Source organism: Phascolarctos cinereus, unplaced genomic scaffold (genome assembly GCF_003287225.1).
Source record: "Phascolarctos cinereus isolate Bilbo 61053 unplaced genomic scaffold, phaCin_HiC Scaffold_4;HRSCAF=312, whole genome shotgun sequence".
In the NCBI taxonomy this organism is placed as follows: Eukaryota; Metazoa; Chordata; class Mammalia; order Diprotodontia; family Phascolarctidae; genus Phascolarctos; species Phascolarctos cinereus.
The window spans coordinates 664584919-664612586 of record NW_027555847.1 but is presented as its reverse complement, the minus strand read 5'-3'; the positions used below and the strand labels follow the sequence as shown (position 1 = coordinate 664612586).

The 27668-nt window shown below is 42.1% G+C and overlaps 1 protein-coding gene across 6 annotated transcripts in view; it reads left to right on the top strand.

The window, feature by feature from the left end:
• The window catches only part of UHRF1 (ubiquitin like with PHD and ring finger domains 1), a 93187-nt gene that overhangs the window by 46468 nt on the left and 19051 nt on the right, over positions 1–27668 (top strand). For 2 of the 6 annotated variants that reach the window (XM_020971449.2, XM_020971448.2), the window contains exons 2-5: positions 3705–3867; positions 15615–15878; positions 23647–23810; positions 24311–24526. In XM_020971449.2, coding sequence (XP_020827108.1) covers positions 3715–3867; positions 15615–15878; positions 23647–23810; positions 24311–24526 — 797 coding nt within the window. In that variant the 5' untranslated portion in view covers positions 3705–3714. Of the gene's footprint in view, positions 1–1410; positions 1526–2860; positions 2882–3704; positions 3868–15614; positions 15879–19779; positions 19804–22477; positions 22624–23646; positions 23811–24310; positions 24527–27668 lie in introns of those variants that run through there. The other 4 variants (XM_020971446.2, XM_020971447.2, XM_078153992.1 and 1 more) reach the window with 4 other exon arrangements.

The following is a 27668-nucleotide window of genomic DNA, read 5'->3' as shown; positions in this document are numbered from 1 at the left end:
TGAACTGGTGAGGCTCTGACAAAGAAATCTTTCTTGCCTTCCAAAGGTTCGCTTCTTTTTGAAAGTAATCAGACTGACAAACTTGGTGTGCCTGTGGATGTAGCAGTGAGGAACTCCTCTTCCGGCTAAGGTCTGGACGGGGGTAGATGGTCCTTTGAACAAGGAATTATTTCAGTTCAATTCAGCACACGGTTACTGAGCAGGAACCTACTCTTATGCCAGTTCTGTTCTGTCTCTGGCTTCTGGGGTTCCAGAAGACCTTCGCATAGGAATAAATTGAGTGCTAAGGGAGCCAGGCAGGCGATAAGGAGGCCAAGAACTCCCAGTAAGAATTCATCCCAGCTCAGGCAAGACTTCCCAGAGGCGGTAGGACTTGATCTGGGGCTTGCAGAAGGGGTAGGGGAAAGGAGGGGGCAGGGCATTCCGTGCTAGGAACAGCAGGAGCCGAGGCGGGAAAAGAGCTGGGCCTGCTGGAGAATGGCGCATGGGTCCATCTGGTCGGCTGGCGCCAGCAGGCTCCACAGGCCTAGGGTCGGCTAGCTAAGGTTGGGGGGCAGTGATATGCCACGTGTTTGGTGCAGAACCAGTGTTGCAAGAGTTTAGGGCGGGAAGGACAGCCTGAGTCCTAATTGTCCTGTCCTATAAGGAGAGCTGTAGGCGCTAGCGTTGCATGGGCAAGAACAGTATGAACCGGCCTTCACAGGCGGGAAACTAAGAGCTGGGGGAGGGGAGGTAGGGGTCATAGGGAGCAAGGCGGGCCCCTGCAGGCTTGGCCTGGCTGGAGCCCAGGGTTGGGCCTGCTGAGGAAGCTTGGATAAGGTTGGAAATTTAGGGTGGGTGGGGCAGGCTGTGGAATGGGTAAATTGGGCAAGCCGTTTAAAAGCTTCCGGTAAGTGACAACCGCAGGCACCACCTGTCCCCGGTCCCTTTTCTTTTCTCGGGGTCTTTGTGTGGGAGTGGAAGGAAGGAAGCGGGTCATCCTGGGAATGTGTAGGGGGGTGTTTGTGTCAAAACAGGACCGGATGGTTTCCCCCCAACCCCCAACACCCACTCCCAAGAGATGGGACAGGAGAGGGCTGTCTAGAGTTCCAGGCTGAAGCCAAGGAGCCGTAAACAGTGGGAGCTCGGGTTTCGCCTTTGCTGGCCCGGCTCCAGTTCCTAGCGGTGCCTTTGCTGGTGGCAGTGCCTACTTCGCTCGCCAAGTCCCAGCGGCAGCAGCAGGGGCAAAAGCAGCAACAGCAGTAGCAGCAGCAGCTACCTGCTGAGGATAGAGTGGCCCCGCTGCTCCCGGCTCCCCTACTTGGCTGGCGCCTCCTAGGCTCTCGGGTGCAGGCGGGGAGGGGCAAGGGGCCCAGGATGGGGCTAGGGGGCGGAGGAGGCGGGCCTCCTCACCCCTCTTTCCTAATTCCCGCCACGAGGTAGCCAATCAGGGGCTGCTAGCCCGGGTTGGGGTTTTTCAGCGCCAAGCTACAAACTGGGGCTTTCGCGGGAAATTGCAGAGCAGCTGGGAGCGCCGCGGGCGGAGGTGAGTTGTCTGTCACAGCTCTGGGCTTCGCTCCCTGGGCTGGCCATGCATTTTTGTTTTTTTGGGCCGGGACCGATACCCGGCACACAACCCGGGAACTTTGCAATTGGGAATTCCTCTCGTAGTTCCCGCGTCCGAAGATCGGAGGGAGCTCGGGACGGTGAGGTTTGCTTCAGCCCCCGGCTATCGAACATTTAGTGAATCCCGGCCGGGCAAAGGCTACATTCGCTGGGCCGGCACGGGTGCCATCCCCCGGGGGTCCGACTTCTGTGCCGCTGCCGCCCACTCACCAACTTTCTGCAATGGTTGTCTTAACCAGGGCAGTAATCAAATCGGGGCTAGAATGAGGAGCGGATACTGGGGAGAGATCGGGGAATGGGGGAAGGAAGGACTTGAATGAGGGGCCTTGCTTTGCTTACTCCCAGGAGGGGCAAAGGCAGGACCTTCTAGTACTGGCCCTACCCCAGTCTAGTTTTCAGCTCTTTGGAGATAGCCCGTGTGGTACTGAAGTTGTTTGAGAAGACAACTTCTCTAAGGACCACCAGTACCATGTACCGTAGAGCATCTGGCAGCGGCACCGACTCTTCCTGGACACAGCCCACCTTCCTTGGAGCCCCCCAAGGCCTTCGGTGTTTCCTAAGGGCCCCAGGGAAGGGCTGCCTGCCGACTTTACCTTGGGCTACCCAGTACTGTCACCCATTTGGGGGCGTGGAGGGCTACCTTTGTTCTTAGGGAGGCATCCAGGACGCTCTGCTGTGGGTGGGCAACCAATGCCAGGCGACTTGAGGGGGCATCTAATACCACCTCCCTCCCTTGGGGTATCTAATGCTAGAGTCCTTTCAGGGTGGGGGGCATCGAGCACCAGCCGTGGCGGGGAGGGTTCTAGTGCCAGGCATCTTCCCTGGCCAAGCTTCCATTGCCACCTGCCTTTTTTGGGGGGCACTCGGGGCCAGCTGCCATCCCGAGAAGAGGGGGAGCCCCACTTTCCTTCTGTAGGAGGCACATAGAGCTACAGCCCTTGTTGTGGGGGCCGGTACCACTAGTGTTTGCAGCTCCCTGGGTGCCAAGGGCGTAGTAAAGTAGTTTCAAAGCCCGGTCTCTGTAGAACAAGCATCCCGATCCTTATCCCTCAGCCCCTTAGGGAGTGATGGCTCATTTGCATGATCTCGCGGGATCGGGGCCCTTGGTGAAAGTGCGAATTTAATTGTGGCGCGGAGAACAACTTCGCGCGCCATTGCTACTTGTCACCGCCTTTCCCTGGGCCTCGTCCAATGGGATTGGGTGGGGCGGGGCGTGCAAAGCGAACTTGGCCAATAATGAATGCGGAGGCTTCGGGACTGGACTGAGGGAAAGGGGGTCGGTGGTGGATAGGCATGGGGGTGAGGGCGGGGGCTAGATTGAGAGCGCTCATTGATTCTCCCTCCTATGGGGGCTGGGGAGCGGAATGCGCGCGCGACCCTGGGGGGCGGAGGGGAAGTTGGTGGTGGGGCCGGGCGGACCTGGGCAGGCTGGCTCGAGACCACCTCAGCCCGCGCCGGCCCGAGAGTCGGGACCCCTCCCCAGGAGGTGAGTCCTGGGCGGATTGGTAAAGCAGAAAGGCGGAGCGGGGGTGGGGCCTGCCCTGTGGAGGTCCCTGAGAGGACAGTGCGGGTGGGAGCAGGGCGGGGGCCCCGCCCCCCAAGCCTCCCTGGGCGGGGGGAGCCCCCAGGGACTGCCCAGGCAGGCGGGGGTGAGCGTGAGCGCTGGCTCTTTCTCTCAACTTCCCCTCCTTTCTTCCTTCCTCCCTCTTTTCCTTCCTCTCTCCCTCTTTTCCTTCCTTTCCTCTTTCCTTTCCTTCCCCTTCGTTCCTTTCTCCTATTTTCCTTTACTACTTTCTCCCACCTTTCTTTTCCTTCCACCTTGTCTTCCTCCTTTCACTTTATTTTCCTTCCTTACCATCTTTCCTCTTTCCCTCTCATTTTTTCTCCCTCTTTCTTTTCTTTCCTTTTTCCTACTCCTTTCCTTTCTTTCTTTAATCTTTCTCTTTCCTTCTATCCTCTTTTTCCTTTTGCTTTATAATTTCTTTTCCTACACCCCTTTCTTGTCTTTTTCCCCTCTTCATTCTTCCTCCTTTCTCTTCTCCCTTCCCTACACTTTTTTCTTTCCTTCCTTTCCTCCTTTATCTCCTTCCTTCCCACAGAGCTACCAACATGTGGATCCAGGTCCGTACCATGGATGGCAAGGAGACCCACCGGGTAGACTCCCTCTCTAAGCTCACCAAGGTGGAAGAGCTGAGGTTGAAGATCCAGGAAGTGTTCGGGGTGGAACCAGGGAGACAAAGGCTTTTTTATCGGGGCAAACAGGTAAGGTAAACTGTCCTTTTCCCCTTCTGACACTTTTTCCCCAAGGCCTGCAAGGAGGAATCTCTACTATTGTTACCACTTTGTTTCCTCATTTGTAAAATGGGTATAAAAACACCTACCTCTCAGGGTTATGGTGAGGTTCAAATGAGATAACTATTATGAAGCCCTTAGCACAGTGCCTGACATATAGCAAATGCTATATAAATGTTAACTATCATCATCATCATCATCATTTTTGTTATTATTATTGTTAGAGGTACCTAAATCAGGCAAAAGAAAGTAGTAGAGTCAATTAGTATTTATTGAGTTTCTCTTAAGCACTTGTGATTTGTCTCTCCTCCCCCTTTTAAAAATCCTTTTTAATCCCTTGTCCCAAAGGATTCTTTCTTTGCTGTACAGAACAATTTTCAGGGTCAATTAAGAGCTAATGAAGTGTCTTTAGAGGAAAAGTACCAGCATCACCTTTAATAACCATCTAGGAGTATAAATAAGAAAACCTTTGCTCTCTGTTGGGAGGATGAAGTCCCCGGAGCCAACCAGAATATAATCAAAGGATGTGTTCACTTGAATTAACAGTTTTGGTATTCCATGCCAAGGGAGATTAGGAAGAAAGGGAGCTTGAGTTTCTTCTAAGTGGCTGAGACAGTTCCTTCAGTTGATTTTCTTTTATAGGAGTTTAGCAGGAGAGGTTCCACATTTGTCTTGGTGGGAAGGTAGCAGAGTTAAGGGGAACGTGGAGAGTCAGAGTCAGGATGGTAGAGTTGAACAGTAAGTTTGCTAAATGCCCGCCTTTTTTTTTTTTTTTGGTTTAGAATGCAAACAGGATTATGCTGCCATCTAGCGATTCATGAATTCCCAAAGCTTGGCATGGGTTCTGTGGGTTTGGTAGGCTTTTCCTATTCTTATTAGAAACAGGACTAAGTTAATCATTTCTGTTTCCTCCTAGAAGTACATTTTCAAAATGCTTATGAGAATGGAAGTGCTAAGAGAAAAAAGTTCTTGTTCAGTTGAATGTATTGTTCAATATTGGCATGTTATGTACATCACTATTTTTTAAACCTTTTTTGGATTGCTTCTGTTTTTGACGCCACTGACCTCACCTGAAAACCTCTCCCCAAGAAATAAACAGTTAAACAGACCCCCCCAGTTCTGACAAGCATTCTTGATACTGGGCACTTGTGGTTCCTTCATTGCCTTCTGTCAAAAAGAGGAGCTATTTCCTCATTGTCTGAAAGAGTTTTTGTTAATTTCATATGCTTTGTTTCATTTTGAGCTTTTGTTATAGGAGTCATTGTGACTATACTTCTTTCATTTCATTTAAATTTTCTCTGAGTTCTTGGTTTGACATTTGTCACAGCACAATGATATTCTGTAATTTTCATACCTTGTGATTTTTTCAATTTGTGCCAGTGCTAGGTAAGTAAAAATTGATAAATAAGTAGCAGGGTACCAAAATTTGCTGGTGGTTTTGGCTTTTACCTTCTCTCTCTCCACTGTGTTCCTTTTGCTTTGTCTATTTCTATGATGTCTTAAGTTAGCATCTTCTAGATACGGGCTTCTTAAACTTTTCCCACTCTTGACCCCTTCACCGATTCTTAAACTGTGGGTCTTGACCCCATGTGGGTAGACTATGAACTCCATGGTGTTAGGAAAGGTATTTTATCTAAAATTTGTTATCTCCCCTAGACCTTGACACAGTCTGCATAGTGGGTGCCCTGTAAGTGTCTGCAGGATTGCTTTGGTGAACGTGGTTTTGGATGGGTCCTCTTATTGTATTGTTATTTTGTAAAAGCCTTGTCACAGAGCATAGCTTTAATTATACTTCGGTATCTCAAGGATCCATAATTTTATTGGTGTGAGTATTTTTCCATTGACCCAAGAGGCTAACTGCCTAATGAAATGATTTTCCTCAATTGTTTGGCCGAAAAATGTATCATACTAGCCAACGTTCTAATGATGTGGCTACCTGAACTTGACTGGTCCTTGGGCAACAGAATTAGTCCTGTATTTGGGGTGTTTGTGGAGCCTTTATAGCTTAGTTAGCATCTGATTGTGCTAGTGGTCTACTGATAACACAATAGGAAGCTTCATGCTACAATGAGGTATCAGAGGAAACATTACTAGTAGAATTCAACTGTAAAGTAGCCTTGTGTGTGTCACAGCATATCCAACTTTTCACACTGGTCAAGTTGAAAGCAAAGTGTTTTCACTGTTAAACATTCTGTTGTTTCTCTCACCCTCTTCTTTCCTTGCTAGGGAAGGATCAGACTAATGCTAAAGAATTCATGATTTTGGGGCAGGTAGGTGGTGCAGTGGATAGAGCGCTGGCCCTGTAGTCACGAGGACCTGAGTTCAAATCCAGTGTGAGACACTTACTAGCTGTGTGACCCTGGGCAAGTCAAGTCACTTAGCCCTAATTGCCTCCCCCACCCCTCCTCCAAAAAAAGAATTCATAATTTTGTTAGTATTGCTATTCTTTTCACCTGAGAAAATTGCAGCCTTTCTAAAGACCATTTAGGTCTGACTGAAACAATTCAGCCAGTGGCTAGGCCTCTGCACTTCTCTAGGTTGAGCGTCAGATGATAGACACCAGCCTATTACAGCTGAACCAATGAACCCAATCTTTCCAGCTTGCTAGGAACTTCCAGAGCTTGTGTTCCCCTGATATAGCCTTCAAGAACTTAGATTTATCTATCTTTGAATGGGTGGTAGACATGGACTTAAGTGGATTCCTCAATCATCCGACTGCAGGTACTTATGGGTTATTGTTTTCTTCATGGTTAATTTCAAAACTACTTACAACTCACACATTTCATTATTCAGTTAACATTTGTTAAATACCTATTCTGTGCAAGGTACTGGGGTTGTAAAGATGGAAAAACAATTGTCACTTGGCTTGAGAGGCTTTTGTTCCATTGGGGACTGTAGAAGTATTATGTGAGGTTATGTGATGGGGAGTAAAAGGACAAACCAGAAAAAAGTGTTTTAGGAAAATTAGAGAGGGCAGACTTTATACTTTGGGGGATGAGGGAAGGTTTTCTAGAGGAAATGGTATCTGAGTTGAACCTTGAAAGAAGAAAAGGTTTCTTTAAGGTGAGGATGAATCTTTTCTATAACAAATAAGTGGTCTTCCAGCTTTCATTTAGAGATTTCCATCTGCCCAAAAAGCCCATTCCACTGTTGCATAGCTCTTATAGTTAGGAAGTTTTTCCTTATTGGAGTCAGATGACCTGGGTTTAAATCCTGTGTCCTTCACTTAATTTTAACTACCTGTGTGATTTGGGGTAAGTCACTTAGGCTTTTGTTTCCTGGTCTGTAAAAAATGAGGAACTTTATATGATCTCCAAGATCCCTTTCAGCTCTAAATTTATGCCCCCAAGGTTAGATTTGGCTTTTTGAAACTTCTGTCCATTGCCCCTAGTCCTACCCACTGGGCCCAAGAAGAACAAGTCTAACCCCTCTTCCATGTGACAGCCCTTTAAAGTATCCCTTGAAGATGGAGTCATCTTGTCCTTTCTTAGCTTCCTCCAGGCTAAACATTTTAATTTCTTTTAATTAAGTCTTCATATGGCTTGCACTCAAGGCCCTTCACTAGCATAGTTTTATTCTCCCTGCCCTCTAATTTCTTAATGTCTGTTCTAAAATTCTACACCTAGAACATGATGCTTTAGATATGATCTTACCCGGGCAAAGATCAGAAGATGATCCTCCCCTTTGGCCTGGTCACTGTGCCTCTTAATGTAGACTAAGATCATGTTAGCTTTTGCAGCTCATAATTATACTGGAAAGGGGGTGTGAAGGAGGTAAAGAAGCATCAGAGATGATGCTGTGATTTCCCTGCAAGAGTGGGAGGGATGATAGTGCCGTAGATAGAAGAAAATGAGGGAGGTTGGAGGAGGGGAATGAGTTTAGTGAGGAATAATAAAATTAACAATTGACCTTTATGTAGTCCTTAAAAGTTTGCAGAGTGCTTTATATATATTATCTCAGAAAAGTTAGTTTTGGATAAGTTTGAGATGCCAATTGCGCCTCCTACTGTATTTGTTCAGCAAGTAGTAGAAGGTGTGAGACTACATATAGTACTGGAAGGAAACAACGGCGCGCATGCTCTCTCTCTCTCTCTCTCTCTCTCTCTCTCTCTCTCTCTCTCTCTCTCTCTCTCTCTCTCTCCCCCTCTCTCTCCCCCCCCTCCCCACACATATCATATGCATATACACATATATGTATGTAAATTTAGGAGTCATCGGTATAAAGGTGATAAGCTGAATTAATGTTGAGTTTAGTTCATAGGAAAGCAGCTTAAGGGTAGGTAGAGGGAATTTATTTGGTGCAAAAGAGGAATTGCTCAGTTCACAAAAATATAAATTTAGGCTTTCCTGTGGGTTGTATACAGCTTTTAGATCTTGAAGTTACCATGGCTTTAAGTAAGTTGACTTATAAGATTGTTTAAATTCATTTCACCTTCAGAGACTCCATTCTCTTCCCCATTAAAGGGAACGTACTTGGGCTACCTATCTCATAGAGTTGTTGTGAGGGAAGCACTTTGAAAACTTAAGATACTATAGACATGTGAGTTATTATTAACATAGGACTTTTGTCATCTCTGCTTCCTACACAGATTAGATTTTTTTGTTGTTAGAACTAGTTAGGCTCTGATCTGAAATAGCATTTTTGGAGGCAGTGAAAAGGGAAGGAAATGCTTTTAATTAGGTTCACATGCTTTCTATGTCTGAATTAATTGGGAAGTGTGACATGTCAGTACTGTTGTGTGGTTTTGTGGTTTTTTGTTTGCTTGTTTTGGTTTTTGAGACTGAGTCTCCTTATCTTGTCCAGGTTGAAAGTTCAGGGGCTAGTCAGGTACTAGATCCCACTCCTGATTGGCATGGAAGCTTTTTTTCCACTTGACCCAGTTTTCTCTTCCTTAGACACCCTGGGGGCACTTTGCCCCATGGGGTGTCCCCAGGGGGAACATACAGGGTACATGAGCTTGAGCCTTCTTGCTGCTCTGGCCTCCTACACTTAAAAGAGATCTACAAGTGCCGGCTTCCCCAGGGGCAGGACGTGTGCCACCACGCTTGGGATTGATTGTTGGAAAAATTAGAACAATAGGTTCATAAGAATGTAAATATTTAGGAAAATCCTGAAACTTCTTTTTTGCACATGTCTGTTAGGTATGGTAAGGAATAACACTTATGTTTGCTAGAAAATTGCAGTACTAGTTACTTCAGACTCCCTCTTCCCACCTCTTCCCACCTTTTTATGGGATGTTTCAAATGGTATTCCAAACTTCAAGCCCATTAGTGTTTGAGACAGAATATGTTATTTGGCCTTTTGATACCTTGTGAATTGTGGCACCTCATTTTGGATTCATCTTTTTTGTTGTTACAGGTAATGCTACTGTGAACATTTTTTGTACAAAGCAGTATTGATCTCATAATAAGAATATATACTAATATACTAATATTTTGTCAAACTTCACGGCCTGTTGTTGGTTAATTCCAAGTGTTTTTTTAATTAAATGCATTTACAGCAGTGCATACTACCTGTCAAATAATTTTTCTTGAAGCCTTTGACAGGAGGTGATATTTTAAGGGGGGAAAAAAAGCTTGAGAAGTCTCATCTTCCTGTGTGGTTCTACTACATGGGCGTCATTTCAGAAGTAGGAGAGCTGAGCTTGATCCCTTCTGGGACTAAGTTATCTGTGCCATAGAGAATCCTTTTTGTTGCTTTGCCTAGATGTATTTCTTATGGGGGTACCAACCTGTTAGGATTGGGAGCTGGATAGGTCCTTAGGGGGCACCCAGTTTAGTCCCTCATTTTATTTATTTTTTAACCTCACATTTTTGTAGCAAGTCATTGGGTTGTTAAAAATTTTAAACATTATTAATCTGTTTTGTTTTGATACAAACCAGCCCACCTCTTAACATAATACATTTCCTGAAACACGGTGAATTATGTACTTTTAACAAGACAGGAAAGATGTCTCCTTTAACTTTGAAAGTTTGGTACTGATGTTGGCAGTTGTACTTGACCAGAGTGTTGTTGCCTCTCCTTGCTGGCATGGTTTACATTGTTGCACTGCTATATATTGTCCTTGGGACTCTTCTTTGTGCACTGTTATCACTTTAAACACATCTTCGTGTCTCTGAATTCCTCATTGTTGTCATTCCTTATAGGGTAATAATAGCCTATTACCTTCATTGGTTGTTATTTGTTCAGTCATTCTCTTATTGTTTCTAATTTTTTGTCATCATAATTTATTCTGATAGGAACATTTTGAGACATAGGAGATGTTCTGATTGTGTAGTGATGGAATATCTGGGTCACAGGATATAGACAAATCAGTAACATTTCTTGCTTAATTCCAAATTGTTTTAACAGAACTGCTAATGGCTTTGATTTCTTACAGCTCATCCAGCAATGTTCAGTCTGTCATTTTTCCAGATGGGAAAACTGAGGCCCGGAGACAAGCTTGCTTAAGATCACATAGGTATTACGGAGCAGAGCCAGAACTGGAGCTTGGTTCATCTTCTGGCTGCTGATATCATTCACTTGGCACTAGACTGTGCCACAATTTGTGTGACTATCATAGCTTATTGAGGCTAGGGGTTTGGGCAAACTTGTTAACTAGAAGTGGCTCTTTGGACATTATTGTTTTCTGTCTAACTGTAGAATTAAGTGGTGTGTGAACGTCTGGTGGGATATTGATGTGTAGGCATTTTAAAAAGCCCCTTAGACAGTCTTCTGTATCTTCTGGGTTAATTAAACCTGTGTGCCATGTTGAGTTCACATAATTGTGGAAAGGTATATGAAAATTTTAGCCTCTTAAAATACCTGTGTCTATTTCTATCTTGCTAAACAGCAGCTCCAACTGGATCCCTGCAAACCATTAATATGTTTTAATGTATTAGAGGTTAGGGGTGGAAGGGTGTAAAATGTGACCTCCATGAGGAAACCTGGAGGTGTTTCCCTGAGAAACAGCTGGTATGGTGAATATAGAGCTGAACTGTCGTCAAAGGAGCTGGGGTGAAGTTGAGGCTTTGCCACCTCTTTGCTCTGTGACCTTGAGCAAATCACCTTAGTGGCTGAGCTTCAGGTTCATCATTCATGAGTAAGGAGTAAGAGTTTTTCTACTTCCTGCCCCTTTTCACGGTTGCTGCTGCTCCCCCTGATTTAGTCCTCTATTGTTGGGTAGGCTCAGGTTTATGGGTTAGCATTAGCAGAAAGGAAGATTTGGAGAAAGCATGGTGTACCTCTTTCAATTAGTTGATTGGCCTGCCAGTGTTTGTTCACCTTGTAGTACTCATAATGCCACCCACTCCTTTGAACCTGCTAGTATGATTTGTTTACAGGGATGCCCTGAATTATAGAGCTGGAAGACCCCTCAAGAACTATGTAGTACAACCATCTTGTTTTACATGTTGAGGCAACTGGCATCCAGTGAAGTCAGAGTTTCTAGTCATTATTGCTTAGGAGCCACCAGTTCGTCCTTGTGGCCCCCTGATGTGCTACATTAGCAAGAGGAGTCCCAAGCAGTTTCTCTTCATTTGTACCCTTAGTGGAATAAAGCTTCTTCTCCTGGTATATGAGTTCCCTCTAGGCTTCTCATCTTACTTCTGAAAAGCATCCTTAGTTGGAAAGGATTTGAATTTTAATTAAAAAGCTAATTTGTACTAAAGTGTTAATGTTATTATATTTTAACATTTTAATTAGGGATAAAGTCTATAAAAATTTTTAATATTTTGTTTGCAATTAACATGACACTTTCATAGGCAAAGAACAAAGAGCGTTGTATATGAAACTGATTATTAGAAACAACTTTCTTGTTAAGGAAAAAAGTATATAATTCAGCATATTTGTTCTAACGCTGTCCCACTTGTCTGTGTCTCCTTACAAATTCTCTTCACTGTTTTTTTAATTTAAAAAAATTTTTTTTTGGCTAGGCAGTGGGGTTAAGTAACTTGCCCAGAATCAAACAGCTAGTAATTAAGTGTTATGTTTCTGAGGTTGGATTTGAACTCAGGTCCTCCTGACTCCAAAGCCGGAGCTTTATCCACTGCGCCACCTAACTGCCCCTCTTTACTGTTTTTAAAAACCATTCAATGACCTTCCTTTTTCAGCATTACCACCACTTTCCCCTCTCTCCCCCAGTTCCTCCTCCCATGTAGGAAAAACACCACCAAAAACTAGGGATAAAGTCTTCTAGAGCTTAAAGGGATTGATATCTAATGGCAGCTTCTTTGTAAGGCTTTGATAGTCTTCTTACCCAGGAATACAGTTACAGATTTACTAATCAATAATGGTGATTCGAGTAGCTTTTGTGTTGTGTATATGTAAATATTGAAGTCACCTATCTAAGCTTTTGATTAGTGTCCTTTATCTCTTGATAGAGGAAATGAACTAATTCTTGCTGTTTCTGTTCTTTCCACACAGATTGCTTTGGTATGTTAATAATTTTCTGTCACCATAAATAACAATTGACTATAGAGTGAGCTGAGTGTGCCAGTACACCTGGACACACTCATACTCATGCTCTGTGTATGCTCAGAAGTCTGAGTATTAAATAACTTTTGCAGAGTGTCTAGTTCTGGGACTCAATTTGTTTCTAAGGAGTCGTGAAGGAAGCTAGGGGGTTTCACTTCTGTGGATTAGGCTATAGTGGCATTAATCGCCAGTGAATGTTTTAGGCAGACTAAGCTATGTGTTTCAATTCTATCTTCAATAGGAAATTAACCTTCACTTTTGAAATTCTTTAATAGTAGTGGATTGTTAAGACACTATTATCTGTGCTCGTAGTAGGAGCTCAGTACTTGTTAAATGAAGAAACGTGTTCTTTCAAATATTTTTCATGTCTTCTGTTTTTAACTACACTTATATTGCCCAGTGTATGTATCTTTCCTCCCTCCCTTTTACAGAGAACCATCATTAACAATGAAGAATAAAAAAGAGAAATACATTGAGAAAGTCTGACATTCTGTGTATTGTTTCATTCCCATAGTCCTGGGGGCCAAGCTGGGTCTTGGTGATTTCACATTATTCAGTTTTGATTGTTTTATTGTTGTCATTCTTTCCATTTCCATTGTGGTGTCTATTGTGTATGTTATTTTTTTGGTTTTGCTTACTTCAGTCTATCCATTTATGCAAAGGCTTCCCCTGTGTCTGTTATTTCTAATGAGAGCTTGATTAAAGGCACCATAGTTTAGTGGATAGTGGATAGAGGACTGGCGTTGTAATCAGGTACACCTAGCTTGCTATCCCTCTTTTTAACAATGGGGTGACCCTGGGCAAGTCACTGAACTTCTCTGAGCCTCGTTTCCTCGTCTGTAAAATGGAAATACCTGTAGTACTTAACTTCACTGGGATTTTGTGAGAATCAAATGAGACAATGTATGTGAAGTGTTTAGGAAACTATTAACCACTTTGATTTGACAGTTTAGTAGTAAAAGATGCATTTTGAAATATGTATCTATTACACATATTTATTTGCATTGAGTAATTTAGAAGTGGATGAGTCAATTGGGATCATTTCCACCTAATGGTGAGGCTAGTTGACATTTATATGGTACCTTAAGGTTTATGAAGAATTCTGGGATGTCCAAAGGTGAAATGTCAGTTACTTTTAGAAGCAGTTTTATGGTTTTTACTAAAGAAGTACCTTCCCCTGAAATGACTGACATGTGAACTTGGCCATTCAGGTGACTTGTGGCTGTAGTTGACCCTTTAAGAGTGACATCTTGGGCTGGGGAAAGAGCACTGAATTTGGAATGAGAAATGTTGGAGCTTGGGTCCTGATTCCATTTCTTACTGGCTCTGACTTTGGCTGGTCATTTGATCTCTCTAAGCTTTGATTCCTTTGTCTATAAAATATCTTTATCTTTATCTTTATCCTTTATCTAGGACTTGTGCTGCTTACAGTATAAGATGCTTTGTAAACAGTTGAGCCTTATAGGAATGTGATCAATTTAGCCATATTTCCTGGAGGCTCAGGGAGGTAAAATTGCTATTCATTGCCTTTTCACTTGCATTTTGCATCTCTTTTCCATTGATATGATTGTGATATGGGTTGGTTAATTTGAGTGCCTCCTGAGTGTCCTTTCTTGGGTGCTGTCAGGAAGTAAAGGAAAGAAGTGAGACAAAATTTTACAACTTTATGCAGAGAATACAGATGCAGTTTGGGATTCAGTGTAGAAGGCAAAGCATGCAGACACTTACAAAGTAGATACAAATATCAATTTCCCAATAGTAAATGGTGAAGTAAAGGCTTTAATCAGGGAAGGCCATCTGCAGTTTAAACTGTATCTTGAAGGGGAGATGACGGACACGGATTGGCAGGAGGAGGTACTTTTGTAGGTGTGGCAGTGATGGTATGGAGAGGCAACCTGATACATTAGAAAGAATGTTGGACTTGGAATCAAGAGACTTGAGTTTGAATGCTGGCTCTAATGCTTGTTAGGATAATAAGATTTAGAAAATGAAAGCATTCTAGGGTTGGTCCCTTCTCATTGAGCACCTCATTTTATATAATTAAGGAAACCAGAGAAATCAACTGTGTAAAGTCACAAAGGTAATCCAGCAGATTTGAAACCAGGCCTTGTAACCATTCTGTGCTTTTTCCACATTTACATTATAGGATATACAATATGTTATGCACTATGGGTATTTTCTGATACAGAGTAAGTACTTAGTAAATGCTAATTGGCTTGTGTTTTCTTATACTACCAGCTATGTGACCTTGTGCAAGTCACTTAATGCTTGGAGGTCTGCTTCCCTATCTACTTTAATGAAGATGTTAATTGCCCTGCTTTCTTACAGGGCTCTTTTGAAGAGAGCTAACATTGAATCACTGTGTCAGGATCCAAAAAGATTTTGACAGGCCAGAATGTTGGGCTAGATATAATAAGATCGGGGAAGCTAGGTGGTGCAGTGGATAGAGCGCCGGCCTTGGATTCAGGAGGACCCGAGTTCAAATCCGGCCTCAGACACATAACACTAGCTGTGCGACCCTGGGCAAGTCACTTCACCCCCTTGCCTAGCCAACCCCCCCCATAGATATAATAAGATCACATTGTAATGGCAATAAAGATAGTCTTGACTTTCAAAAAGTAACTGTATAAGTATACAGTGGCGGGGAGGTAGGGAACCAGGAGGCACATCTAGGTAGTGTTCCTCAACGGTGTGATAGAAAAAGAGGGACCTAAAAAAAATGGAGCCCTGTCTTAAGTCTCTTTAAGAGAGGCATGGTCAGAACAAGGAGGGTTATAATCTTACTCAGCGTGGCCTAAAAGGATCTCTTAAGGAATGGGGCAGCTAACCTGGAAAACTGGATGACAGAGTGTTTGAAGGAAGGGCCATCGTGTGGAAGAAGGGTTCGATTAATTCTGGTTGGTCCCAGAAAGCAGACGTTAGGAGTAGTGGGGGAAGAGGTGAGGAGGCAGATTTAGTTTGGATATAAGGAAAAAACTTCTTTCCACAGCTATTTGCCAGAGGGGCAGACTGCCTCAGGAGGCAGTGGATTCTCCTTTTAGAAACCTTCAAGCCGAGACCAGCTAACCACTGTCAGGCGTCTGGTAGAGAGAATCTTGGTTCAGGTATAGAGGTTGGTCTAGAGGGCCTCTGAGGCCCCCTCAAATTCACAGGCGGGCTGAGAGACAGATGTGATGTTGTGAAGGGACAGCCTGAGGGCACTTTGCCTAGTTCTGGAGGGTATTTGCCAATAAGGTCTTTTTCCTCTTTGCTTTTCTCCACAGATGGAAGATGGGCATTCCCTTTTTGACTATAGCGTTGGTTTGAATGACATTGTTCAGCTGCTAGTGCGACAGAGCCCAGCTGTACTTTCTGTTCCTAGTAAAGAAAAAGATCCTGAACTCTCTGATACAGATTCGGGCTGTTGTTCAGGCCAGAGTGAATCCGATAAGAGTTCCAACCACGGAGAGGGAGCCTTGGAAATTGATGGGCAACCTGGCCCAGCTGCTCAAGCAGACTGGATTGATCCAGGATTTGGCCTCTATAAGGTAAAGTTCTCTATTTTGGATTTTTGATGTGTGTTACTCGTTTCCATTCTGTGCCTCACATTTGTGAACCTTTCTGTATGTATCTGGGGTCACTTTTCCCTTCCTATTGCTCTTCATTGCTGAAGGAACCATTGGTCTAAGCATACAACTAAATGTCAGCAAGCATTTAAGTGCTTACTGTGTGGTAAACACTGTGCTGGGCACTGAGGAAACATGCAGAGAATGAAATAATTCCTACTGTTTAGGAGCTCAAATTCTCTTGAGGGAGACAGCATACACCACACACACACACACACACACACACACACACACTCTCTTATGTACAGAATCAATACAAAGTACACACAAGGAAATTAGGGAGGAACACATTAGCATCTGGGGGCTAAGGAAAGGGTTTGTATATAGAAAAGTAGTGCTTGAGAAACTATGTCTTGAGAGGGAAGGGGGGACTTCTATGAGGCAGAGACAGGGAGAGAGACAGGAAAGCAGGCTCTCATCAAGGCCTGGAGACAGGGACCCAGACAAAGCTAATTGAGCTGGAGCATGGAGTGCCGGGAGGTGGGCGCTGATGTACAAGGAGGCTGGGAAGATTATGAGTTAGGGCCATTTGAGAAAGGTTTTATAAGACAAAGGAGTTATTGTTTGTCCTAGATAGCAGGGAGCCCCTGCAGTTTAACCAAGTAGGGGAGTGATATGGGTAGCTATGTGGAGAATGGTTTAGAATGGGGAGACACAGAAGGCAGGGAGACCGATTAGGAGGCCATTGCAGTAGTCAAGGATATGGGTGATAAGGGCCTGAAGTAAGGTGATGGCTATGTAAGGAATGAAAAGGGGTTGGATGTAAATGAGATTGTGCATGTTAGGAACAGCAAGATTTGGCAAGTTGATTGGACGTGTGAGCTGAGGGAGAGTGAGGAGTCAAGAATAAGGACAGATTTACAGACCTGGGAGCCTGGAAGAATGGTGGTGTCTTTAACAGAAATAGAGAACTTTAGAAGAAAGGTGGGCTTGGGGGAAAAAGAGTTGTTATAGACATGTTGAGGTAGAGACATCTGGGATATTGAAATGTTCAATAGGCATTTGGGATTGAAGCCTGATAGAGACTGGATGTCGAATAGACCTGAGTCATCTTCATAGAAATGGTAATTAAACTCATTATCTCTCACCAAGAGAGAGAATGAAAGAAGTGAGTGACTGAAAAGACATTATTAAGCCAGTGATATGCCAGGCACATAAACTTAGGAGAAAGCCTTGGAAAACACCCACAGTTAGTGGGTGTGATAAGGATCATAAGCCAGCAAAGGAACCAGAGAAGCAGTGGGCAGGCAGATCAGAGGAGAGCTAGGAGTGAGAAGTACCACAGAGACCTGGAGAAGAGAGAGGATGTGTGTGTGTGAGACACACACAAGGTGGTCAGATAGTATCATATGCATCAGAAAGTCCAGAAAAGAAGTATAGAAAAGATTAGCAGATTTGGCCATTAAGAGATCATTGATAACTTTGGAGTGAGCATTTTCATTTGAGTTATGATGTTGGAACACCAGACAGCAAAGGCTTGCAGAGTGAGTGGGAGGAGGAGAGGAGGTATCAAATGTAGGTAACTTTTTCTAGGAGTTTGGCTGAGGGAAGAGATGGGTCTACTGAAAGCTTTTTAAAGATGGGGAAGACTTGGGCATGCTTTCAAGGCATGATCTCAAACATGCAATAATGCACATAAGCACTTTGCAAACTTGAAATAATTGTTTTAATGTGTTGTTCTTAGACAACTTAGACAACTCTAAGTGGCAGAGAGAACACTGGACCTGGAGTCAGGGAGACCTGGGTTCAAATCGAGCCTTGGATACTTACTTACTGGCTGTGTGACCTGGGCAAGTGACTTAACCTCTGATCAGTTTCCTTATCTGTAAAATGGGAACAATAATAGTTCCTATCCAGGGTTGTTGTGATGATCAAATGAGATGTTTGTGAAGCCCATTGAAAACTTTAAAGCGCTATTTAAATTTTTTGTTATTATTAGTATTATTATTATTTTCACAGTAGCAGTCTCCCTTCTATAGTTATTACTCCCTCTGTTGTTTTGATCAAAAATTGAGAAAGGAGAAAAACTAGGAAACTGTGAGTCATCATTAAATGCAGATATATTTTCTACAACAAGCGATGTTAGCTTGGAGTCTGTGGACTTTTAAAAAAATAATTTATTTATTTTTAGTTTTCAGCATTCAGTTAGAATTTTAAGTTTTCTCCCTTTCTCTCTTCTCCCCCTTCTCCAAGATGATGTGCTATCTGATATAGGCTCTACCTAAACATTCACATTAAGCGTATTTTCACATTGGTCATGATGTAAAGAAGAATTAGAACTAATGGGAAGAACTATGAGAAAGAAGAAACAAAACAAAACCACAAAAGAAAAAGAGACAATAGTATGCTTCCATCTGCATTCAGACTCCATAGTTCTTTCTCTGGATGTGGATAGCATTTTCTGTCATGAGACCTTTGGAGATGTCTTAGATCCTTGCATTGCTGAGAAGAGCTAAGTCTGTCAAAGTCAGTCACTGCACAATGTGGCTATTACTGTGTACAACGTTCTCCTGGTTCTGCTCATTTCACTCTGCGTCAGTTCATATAAGTCTTTTCAGGTTTTCCTGAAGTCTGCCTGCTCATCATTTCTTATAGTACAATAGTATACCGTTACATTCATATACCACATTGTTCAGCCATTCCCCATTTGATGGGCATCCCCTCAATTTCCAATTCTTGGCCACCACAGAAAAGGCTGATATATTTTTGTACGTGTGGGTCCTTTTCCCATTTTTATGATCTCTTTGGGATACAGACCTAGAAGTGGTATTACTGAGTCAGAGGGTATGCATATTTTTACAGCCCTTTGGGCATAGTTGTGGACTTTTTTTTTTATAAATATTTTGGTAACTATACTTCAAAATAAATGGCTTTTTTTGTAATCCTATGTATTTTATTTTATGCATTTGAGAACATTCTTCTGAGAAGGGTTCCATAGACTTCCCTACACTGACTATGAAAGGAGTCCAGGACACAAACAAGGTTGAGAACTCCTGATCTAGAAGAATTAACTTTCTATTATATTGCCAAAAGAGATGGAGTCTGCTTTTACTCGATTTAATTCAAGAAATAATTATTAAACACTTGTATGCAGAGGGCCAGTGGTAGGTGGCATCTGGATGATATAGTGTAAAAAGTGCTAGACTTAGAGTGGGGAAGTTTCTAGTGTGAATCCTGCCTTAGTCACTTTCTAGTTATGTGATCCTGAACAAGTCACTTTACCTCTCAGCCTGAATTTCCTCATTTGTAAAATAGGGATAACAGGAACACTTCTAGCATGGTTGTGAGGATCAAAGGAGATAAAATATGTAAAAGCACTCAGCAGACCTTAAAGTGCTCTATAAATTCTAGTTATTCTTGTTATTAGGTGCTGGAGCTCCCACTTGTCAACTTGAGTGACTCCCTGCATCCTCAATCCATTCTCTACTTTCTCTCCTCCTCTCCCCTCCCCTTGACTTCAGGACTTCTTGGTATCTTCATGCAACTTCTTTCACTAAAGAATAGCTGTCCCTTTTTGGCTAAGGTTATCCCTTCCATCATTTTCTTTGCTCCACCAATTACTTCTTTTCTCTTTGCATCTCTAATCTTTCCCTCTCATTTTCCTCTTTACCTACAAAGGCACTCAGATCTCCACATGCTTAAACAGAAGCAGCAACTGTAGGAACCCCTTCTTTTGACCTTTTTGATTCCCTCAAGCTACTTTAAATCTCTTTTCTACATTCATAGATTTAGAGTTGGAAGGAAATCTAGAGGTCATCTTGTCCAACTCCCTCATTTAACAGAAGAGGAATCTGAGACTCAGAGAGGGGAAAGGACTTGTCCAAGGTCCCACTGACAGATGGCAATGGTGGGTTTCAAATTCATGGCCTCTGGTACCAGATCTAGTACTTTCCTCTATGCCATGCTGTCCTGTCCCTGCTGCCTCTTTATCACCCTATAATCTGACTTCCATCCTGTGTACTCCTCTGAAACTGTTTCTCAAAGGTCATTCAAAGGCTCCTCTTGGCCAAATTTATTGGCCCTTTCTCTATCTTCTTTGACCTCTTGGTATCATTTGACACTTACCTTTTCCTTGATGCTTTTTTATTTCCTTGGTGCCTTTAACACCACACTCTTGTGGTATTCACATCTTTCAGATAACTTCTGCTTTGTTTCCCATGGCACCTCTTTTCCTCTAACTCCCCAAAACTCTGGCCTTGGCTTTTTCCCCTTATCTATTTTTGTCGTTTCTCCCTTGGTCATCCTAAAGCTTTACCTGTTATCTCAGTGCCCATGATTCCTAGCACTTCATTTCCAGCTCTGAGCTGTCCTGGGAGGCTCTAAATGTGTGCCATTTCCAGTGTCTTACTGGCTTAATTTTCATACTCAGGCTTGACCCCGTGGTATGTTAAATTGTTTTACTAGTCATGCCTCTAGGACCTGAGGACCTGCTAACTTGCTCTTTTCTTTTCTCAACCTGTTAACCCTTATTCCTGGGAACCTCCACCTTTTTAGCTTTCTCTTCTCCTAATCCTAGGCTGTAGTGCATCCCTGGAGAAAGTTGTGACATCAGGCTGTTCTCCCTTACTTTACAATTCTGTTGTGCAGCCTCATTGGCTGTCACTGCTTTGCCAAAGTCCTTAACTCTTCTCTTACAGATTCCCTCTATTCCCTATAGTGATTATTCCAAATCATATCGTCTCTCCGTAAGTCCTCAACTTCACCTCTAACTCCATTAAGATGATTTGGCCTTCTGTTTCACAGAAAAGGCAGAGTTCATTTAATGTGAGTTCCCTTGCATTTTTCAAAACTTCTTAGTATCATCTTCCCTTTATCATTCTCCTCTTCTCTTCTGTTACAGAAGAAACCTTACTGAAGCAGACACTGATGGCTGTATTTGTTTCCTTAATCGCTTTCTCTAGGCTTCTAGGCCCTCACTTCATCAGTGATCCCTTTTCTCCACTGATTGCTTTCTGTCTCCCTGCAGATGTGCTCATCTTTTCAAACCTTCCCTTGACATTTCTACCTCATCCAACTACCACTTCATTCTCTTCTGAAAAGCTTGAGAAAATTTTCTATACCTAATACCTCAGCTGCTTAATCTCCCTACCCTTGTAACCTATTTTGAAACTTCTGTCACCACCACTATGATGAAACTGTTCTCCCAGAGTTCGTTAGTGACCTAATTGCTAAATCCAGAGGCTTTGCCCCCACCCCCACCTTGATTTCTTTGAGGCATCTGACACAATTGAGTGCTATTTTTCCTTTGCTTCTGAGGCATTTCACTCCCCTCCAGTTTTCTTTGTTGGTTCTTTGTCTTGTTTTTGTGTCTTTGTGTTCATGGCCATCTTCTCCCTCTCTGCACACTTTTTTGGCAGTCTTACTGACTCCCTGTATTCACAGAGGAAGCACTCTCACCTGAGCAGAAGACTCCCCAAGTCTTGGGCCTTTCTCCTGTCATCCAGAGGAGCCTTACCAACTATCTGCAGGACAGCTATCCCTGGATGTCCCACGTTACTTCGAACTAAATGTTTCTACAACCCGAGCTACATATCTTTTTAAAATCTGCTCTTGGTTTTCGACTTTATCTCTTTTATGTGTAGATCTGGTATTGTCATTTATTTGTTAAAATCTTCACTGGTCCTTAATTGTCTTTTAAGTCATTTTTGTTCATTGCATGGCAGTCCAGACCCTACAATTTGGTGCTAATCTACCTTTCCAGCTTTAATTTATATTATTCTCTTTTACATATTCTGTGCTCTAGGTTGATTGATTCATTTGTTCTTCTTACTTACCTCTACTTATTCACCTTTGTGTCTTTACTAAAATAGCCTTCCTGTTTTTGCCTGTTTAATTCCTACTCATTCTTTAAAACCTAATTCAAATATCACCTCTTCCATGAAGCTTTTCCCTGATTTCTCCCATGACCCAGTATGCCCCCTTCCCTTTCTCTGTATAATACACGTTTTTGACTAGGCTGTCTCACAGAGACAACAGAGACTGTTATTGTATCTTTAAGAACCAAATGCTTGTTTTTGTTTGCCCTTCATTCTCAAAGAGGACCACGACATCAGAAAGGAGTTGTCATGACTTGCAAGTGAATTGGATTTAAGTGTGGGAGGGTGCAAAGTCACTAGCTTCACTCTCTCCTCTTGAGCCATCTGAGTCCAGTGGCAAGATATAGATCAGGATGACTGGATCTGGCCCCTATGCAGTGGGAGGCCTTGGCCTTTTTGAGTAAAGGTCTTTCCCAGGTTTCAATTTGTCTGAGGCAACACGCAGCAAAGAATGGCCTTTTTTACGTAGTCAAAAATAATAAAATAAAATCAATCTGGGAGAGGAAGACCCTCAGGGTTTTGGGCCAAAACAGAAACAATTGCTATTTATACTCACTCTGAGCCATCAAGAATCCAAACAATGACCAAATGAGGCTTGGGCTGGGACCCTTTGTTGGCCAGTCAATGAGAGCCAGAGTGATTTGGGTTTAAGGCTGCCAAATGGAATGTTGTAGGAAAAGTAGTTTGAGCTGGCAGTTTAAAGTTAACAGTCAGAAATACCTTGCTTTGAGAGGCTTCTCCCTATGAAGTTAAGGAAAAGAGTATATTTTTTAACTTTGATTTATGAGGAGATAAACTGGGGAGAAGACAGAGAAAGAGGATAAGGAGAAAACTTGTGAGAAATGTCTTAAGTATGTTATTAAAATCATTATAAAGAGAATTATGTGGAAGAATTGGCAGTTTACAGTGTATTCTGGAATGATTGTTACTTTACTGTGATAGTTGAAGAGAGGATAAAGGAAAAGGAATAAAATAACTTGGTTCCTGAGAGACCAAATTTAACTATTATCTTGAGAAATGCAAATAGGATTCTTGAGACTGTAATCAGTACCTGGAGTAAACTGAATGGAGAAATCGTAGTCTGGAAGTAACAAGAAGTCATTTGCTGTTACAGTGAGAGTTTGAAATGATTCTGGTTGTGATCTTTTTTGTAGACAAAATTTTACAAATGTCTTTTATTCATTTCATTTTAATAAATTATACATTGATCAGTTTTGCTATTTACCTAACTCCAAGAAAATTAAGGGATTTAATAGAAAGAAATATTAACAATTAGTATTGAAAAAGGGAGTTTTTCCAGTTAATTTAATAAATAGTTCTTTATTGAACTGGGGTGGGGGCTTGAGCCAGCTAATTAGTGAGAGGTTGAAATTGTATTAATTACTAAGAAAAGATCAAAGCCTACCCTGGGATCATTGCTAATGCTTGGGATAGTAAGATCAAATATGGGAATGATTCAAGTAGCAGGCTGAAGGGTGACCTAAGGAGTGTTTGACCTTAGGGAACTCTATTAACTCTTGCCTCATGATAGGGGCAAGGGAGGGGCTCAACCTTTTAAACTTGCCCAATCACTAATGACTCTCTCATCTAGACCTTTCGGAGCACTTTGTTTTATATTGCCATAATGTGCTTACCATGTATGATTTTGCATTTCCGTTATCCGTATCATATTCACCACTAGATTCATAAATCCTGTAAAGTCAGGGTTTGTGTCTTATCTAAAACTTTGTATCTCCCCCAACTCTGAGCACATTGGCTTTGCACACAGTAGCTCCTTAATATCTGTTGAATTGCAGTGAATAAGCTATCCAGTTCAAATTTTGAAAATTGGAAATTACCAAGGTCACTGAAAAACTTTTCCTTATTATCTGTAGATTAATGAATATGTAGATGCCCGGGATACGAACATGGGAGCATGGTTTGAAGCCATATTGGTAAATGTTACAAAGAAAGAAAAAGCAGCAGCCGGTGAATCCAGTGACAATGGAGATGGCCACGTGGCTGAAGAGGATGTTATTTATCATGTGAAATATGAAGAGTGAGTTTGGAGTTGGTTTGTGGTTTCTGAATGGTCCCTCACATAGATGATTTCGAGGGTCTCTCATTTAGTTTGTCCCTGTGTAAGACTTCAATCCATAAAACTGTTTTGAAGGAAAAATGGTTAATGGGGATACTCTTATACCAGCATGAAAATTAATTATGGGTGATAGAAAGAGTGCTGGTCTTAAGAATTAGGAGTGTATTTGAAATGCTTCAGAGACTTACTGTGATCATGGAGAAAATCACTTATCTACTTGGAACCCCTCTGAGTTTTCCCTACCTTTAAAATGGGGTAATAGCACCCTATCTCATAAGGGTTAAGGATCAAATGAGATAATGTATATAGAGAATGTTGCATACCTTAAAATTATAAATGTTAGTTATTATATAATCTTGGCATACATTTGTAATAATTCATTTCAAGGGAGGAGAGTTTAGTTTTTCATATATAATCTTTGTATATCTGTTAATTGATTGTTGTACTTTTTATTTTTAAAGCTATCCAGAAAATGGCATTGTGAAGTTGAGTTCAAAAGATGTAAGAGCTCGGGCTCGGACAATACTGAAGTGGCATCAGCTGGAAGTTGGACAAATTGTGATGGTGAACTATAATCCTGATGAGCCCAAGGAGAGGGGCTTCTGGTATGATGCTGAAATCCTTCGAAAACGGGAAACGAGGACCGTTAAAGAGATCTATGCAAACTTACTGCTTGGGTAAGTTGCATGTGATTGTGAATATACTTCATAATGTCCCAGTAAGTTGATATAATTGAAGTGTTGGCCATAGTCAAGAGCTGGTGATTTCTTGAAAATTAGAGATATTAGAGTAGCCTAATTTATCTTAGAATCATAGAGTATCAGCCCTCCAAGGAGCCTTGGAGATTATCTAGTCCAGTCCAAACTCAGATAGAAATGGGGACTGCTAAACCATACTTAACTGATCCCTTTGGGGCCTTATATTGACTTAGTTTTTAAAAGTACTATTCTCTATGTTTTATTGTATTTTTATTTATCTTGTTAAATACTTCCCAAGTACATTTTAATCTGGTTTGGATTGCGCTTGGGAATGTCGTGGGCTGTGTATTTGACACCTGATCTAGTCCATATCCTTTCTATGACCCAGAAAGAGGAAGTGACTTACCCACATTCCCTCAGTGAGGTTGTTATAAACAGTGGAATTTGAATTCAAGACTCTTGATTTCTAGTTCATTGTTCTTTTCACTGTACAATACTAGCTTATGGATAATTAATAAATTGAATCTGAAGTAAATGAAGAGTCATTAGATTGGGATTCTACTCTTGAATATTTCATCTCTGAGAACTAGCTTTAACATAGAAAAAAGTTGAAATTGGCCTTATTTACTTTATATAGTGCTGTTTGCTTTTGAGTTGTCATTATTTCCTTGGTTGCCAAATATCTGAGGGCCTACTCCTCTGAGTTTGAAGAATTTTAACTTAGTGATTGGAAACACTTTTTTGAAAGGGAGACTGCTGAGGATGGAAGAGTCTCAGCTGTTTTCACAAGTGATCTGCAAGAGGTGTTGATTAACAATGTTAGCTTCCAGATCTATTTTCCAAATGCGTGCAAAACAGGAACAAGCCTTGAGTGAGTCTTTCAGTGCTCTCAGCTCGGTATTGCAAAAGAAACCATTAGCTGGGGGAACACTGAAGTCACTTCTGCTCTCAAGCTCAGTTTCTTCATCTGCTCAGTGGGAAAAGTGATAAATCTTACTACATGCCTTGCGGGGTTTTTGCAAGGAACATTAAACCTTGAAAATACTTTTAAAAAGTAGGTTTTTATGAGTTCAAATCAATTTCACATGTAATAATCATAAATTATGTGAGATGGAATAGAGAACTGATCTTAGAGTTAGAAAGATCTGGGTTCAAGTCTGTCCTTTGATGCATATTAGCTGTATGACCATTGGCTGAAAATAATTTAACTTCTCAGTGCCCAGACAGTTAATTAACTCTAAAACTTTAAGTTATAGATAGATCACCAGTCTGTTTTTGTGGACGGGATTTCTCTCCTAGGAGTTCTCCACACTGATGAAATCACAGATTTGAGTCAAGGAAATAGGTTATCATTGACTGACATGTTCAAGAGAGATGACATGCTGTCAGAACCCTGGTCTGGGAACCACAAGTCTCATAGTAGAGCCAGAACCTGTTCTGGTCCTGGCTCTGCTGTCAGCTAGTTGTGCTGCTTTGGATAAGACATTTCCTTTCTCCAGTCTCAAGTCTCCTTATCTGTAACATTTTGGACTAATTGGCCAATAAAGTCTCTCAGTTTTAAGATTTTATGGTAACATGGTGAGTGATATATAGATTAGGTAAAAGGAAGTAGATTGATTTAAACATTCTGCATTATGTCAAAACTTGATTAAAATGTTTATCTGTGGATTATCTATGGATTTATTTCAAGGTAGTTCTTGGCAATGTTAAAAGATTATGATGACTGGGGCAGCTAGGTGGTGCAGTGAATAGACCTCTGGCCTTGGAGTCAGGAGGACCTGAGTTCAAATCCAGCCTCAGACATGTACTAGCTGTGTGACCCTGGGCGAGTCACTTAACCCTGATCATCTGAGCAAAAAGTAAAAAACAAAAACAAAAAAAGATAATGATGACTCTGTAAAAGGTTTTAGCCCCATGTAAAACTGTCTGCTTTGGTGAAAAGAGCCTGAAGTTTAGAGTTAGAGGACTTGGGTGCCAAACCCAACTCCTGCTCTTCCAACCTGTTTGAGCTCGAGCGCTTCCCCTCTCACATGAGGAGGTTAAACTTCATGTGAGGTCCCTGCCAGTTCTCACTCCTATGCTCCTATGTGATGGGGATGTAGCACCAGTGCCAAGTTAAGTAATGTTTGGGGATTGGTGCTAGTGTGACCTCATACACTTCTACAACTGCCATCATATTCTCCTAAATCCTTTTTTATCAGCTATACTGAGAAGTTCTTTGTTACTGTCTTGCCTTGCCCTTCCACCATTAGCACCATGGTGCCCTCCTTTTCTCTCTATTAATACCTTATTCATATCTACACTGTTTTCTATTATTTTTTCATTCTTTTGGTTTTGTTTTATAATGTCTTGATTTCTCATAAAGTCTTTAGCTTCCATTTGCTCCATTGTAATTTTTAAGGAAGTATTTTCTTCAACGAGTTTTTGGACTTCCTTATCCATTTGGTCAATTCTGCTTTTTAAGGCATTCTTCTCCTCACTGGCTTTTTGGACCTCTTTTGCCATTTGGGTTAGGCTATTTTTTAAGGTGTTATTTTCTTCAGTATTTTTTTGAGTCTCCTTTAGCAAGCTGTTGACTTGTTTTTCATGATTTTCTTGCATCACTCTCATTTCTCTTCCCAGTTTTTCCTCTACTTCTCTTACTTGCTTCTCAAAATCCTTTTCTGAGCTTTTCTATGGCCTGGGACTGATTCATATTTTTCTTGGGGCTTTGGATGTAGGAGCTTTGACTTTGTTGTCTTCTTCTGGTTGTATGTTTTGATCTTCTTTGTCACCAAAGAAAGATTCTGTGGTCTGACTTTTTTTTTTGGTGATGTTTGCTCATTTTCCCAGCCAATTACTTGAATTTTAAACCCTTTGTTAAGGTAGGGGTCTGCTTCCAGTGTGGAGAATGTACTGTTCCAAGCTTGGGGGTTTTGTGCAGCTATTTTCAGAGACTTCTAGGGACATATAAATTTTCAGTTCTTCCAAGGTGGTATGATCAAGGGTAAGGTGTTTACTCCTTTCCTGACCTGTGCTCTGGTCTATGAGTGACTACAAGCACTCTTTCCTGCCTTGGAACTGTGAGGAGGATTGTCCCTGTGTGCTACCATGAGCTCCACCACCTAATTCTCCATGTTCC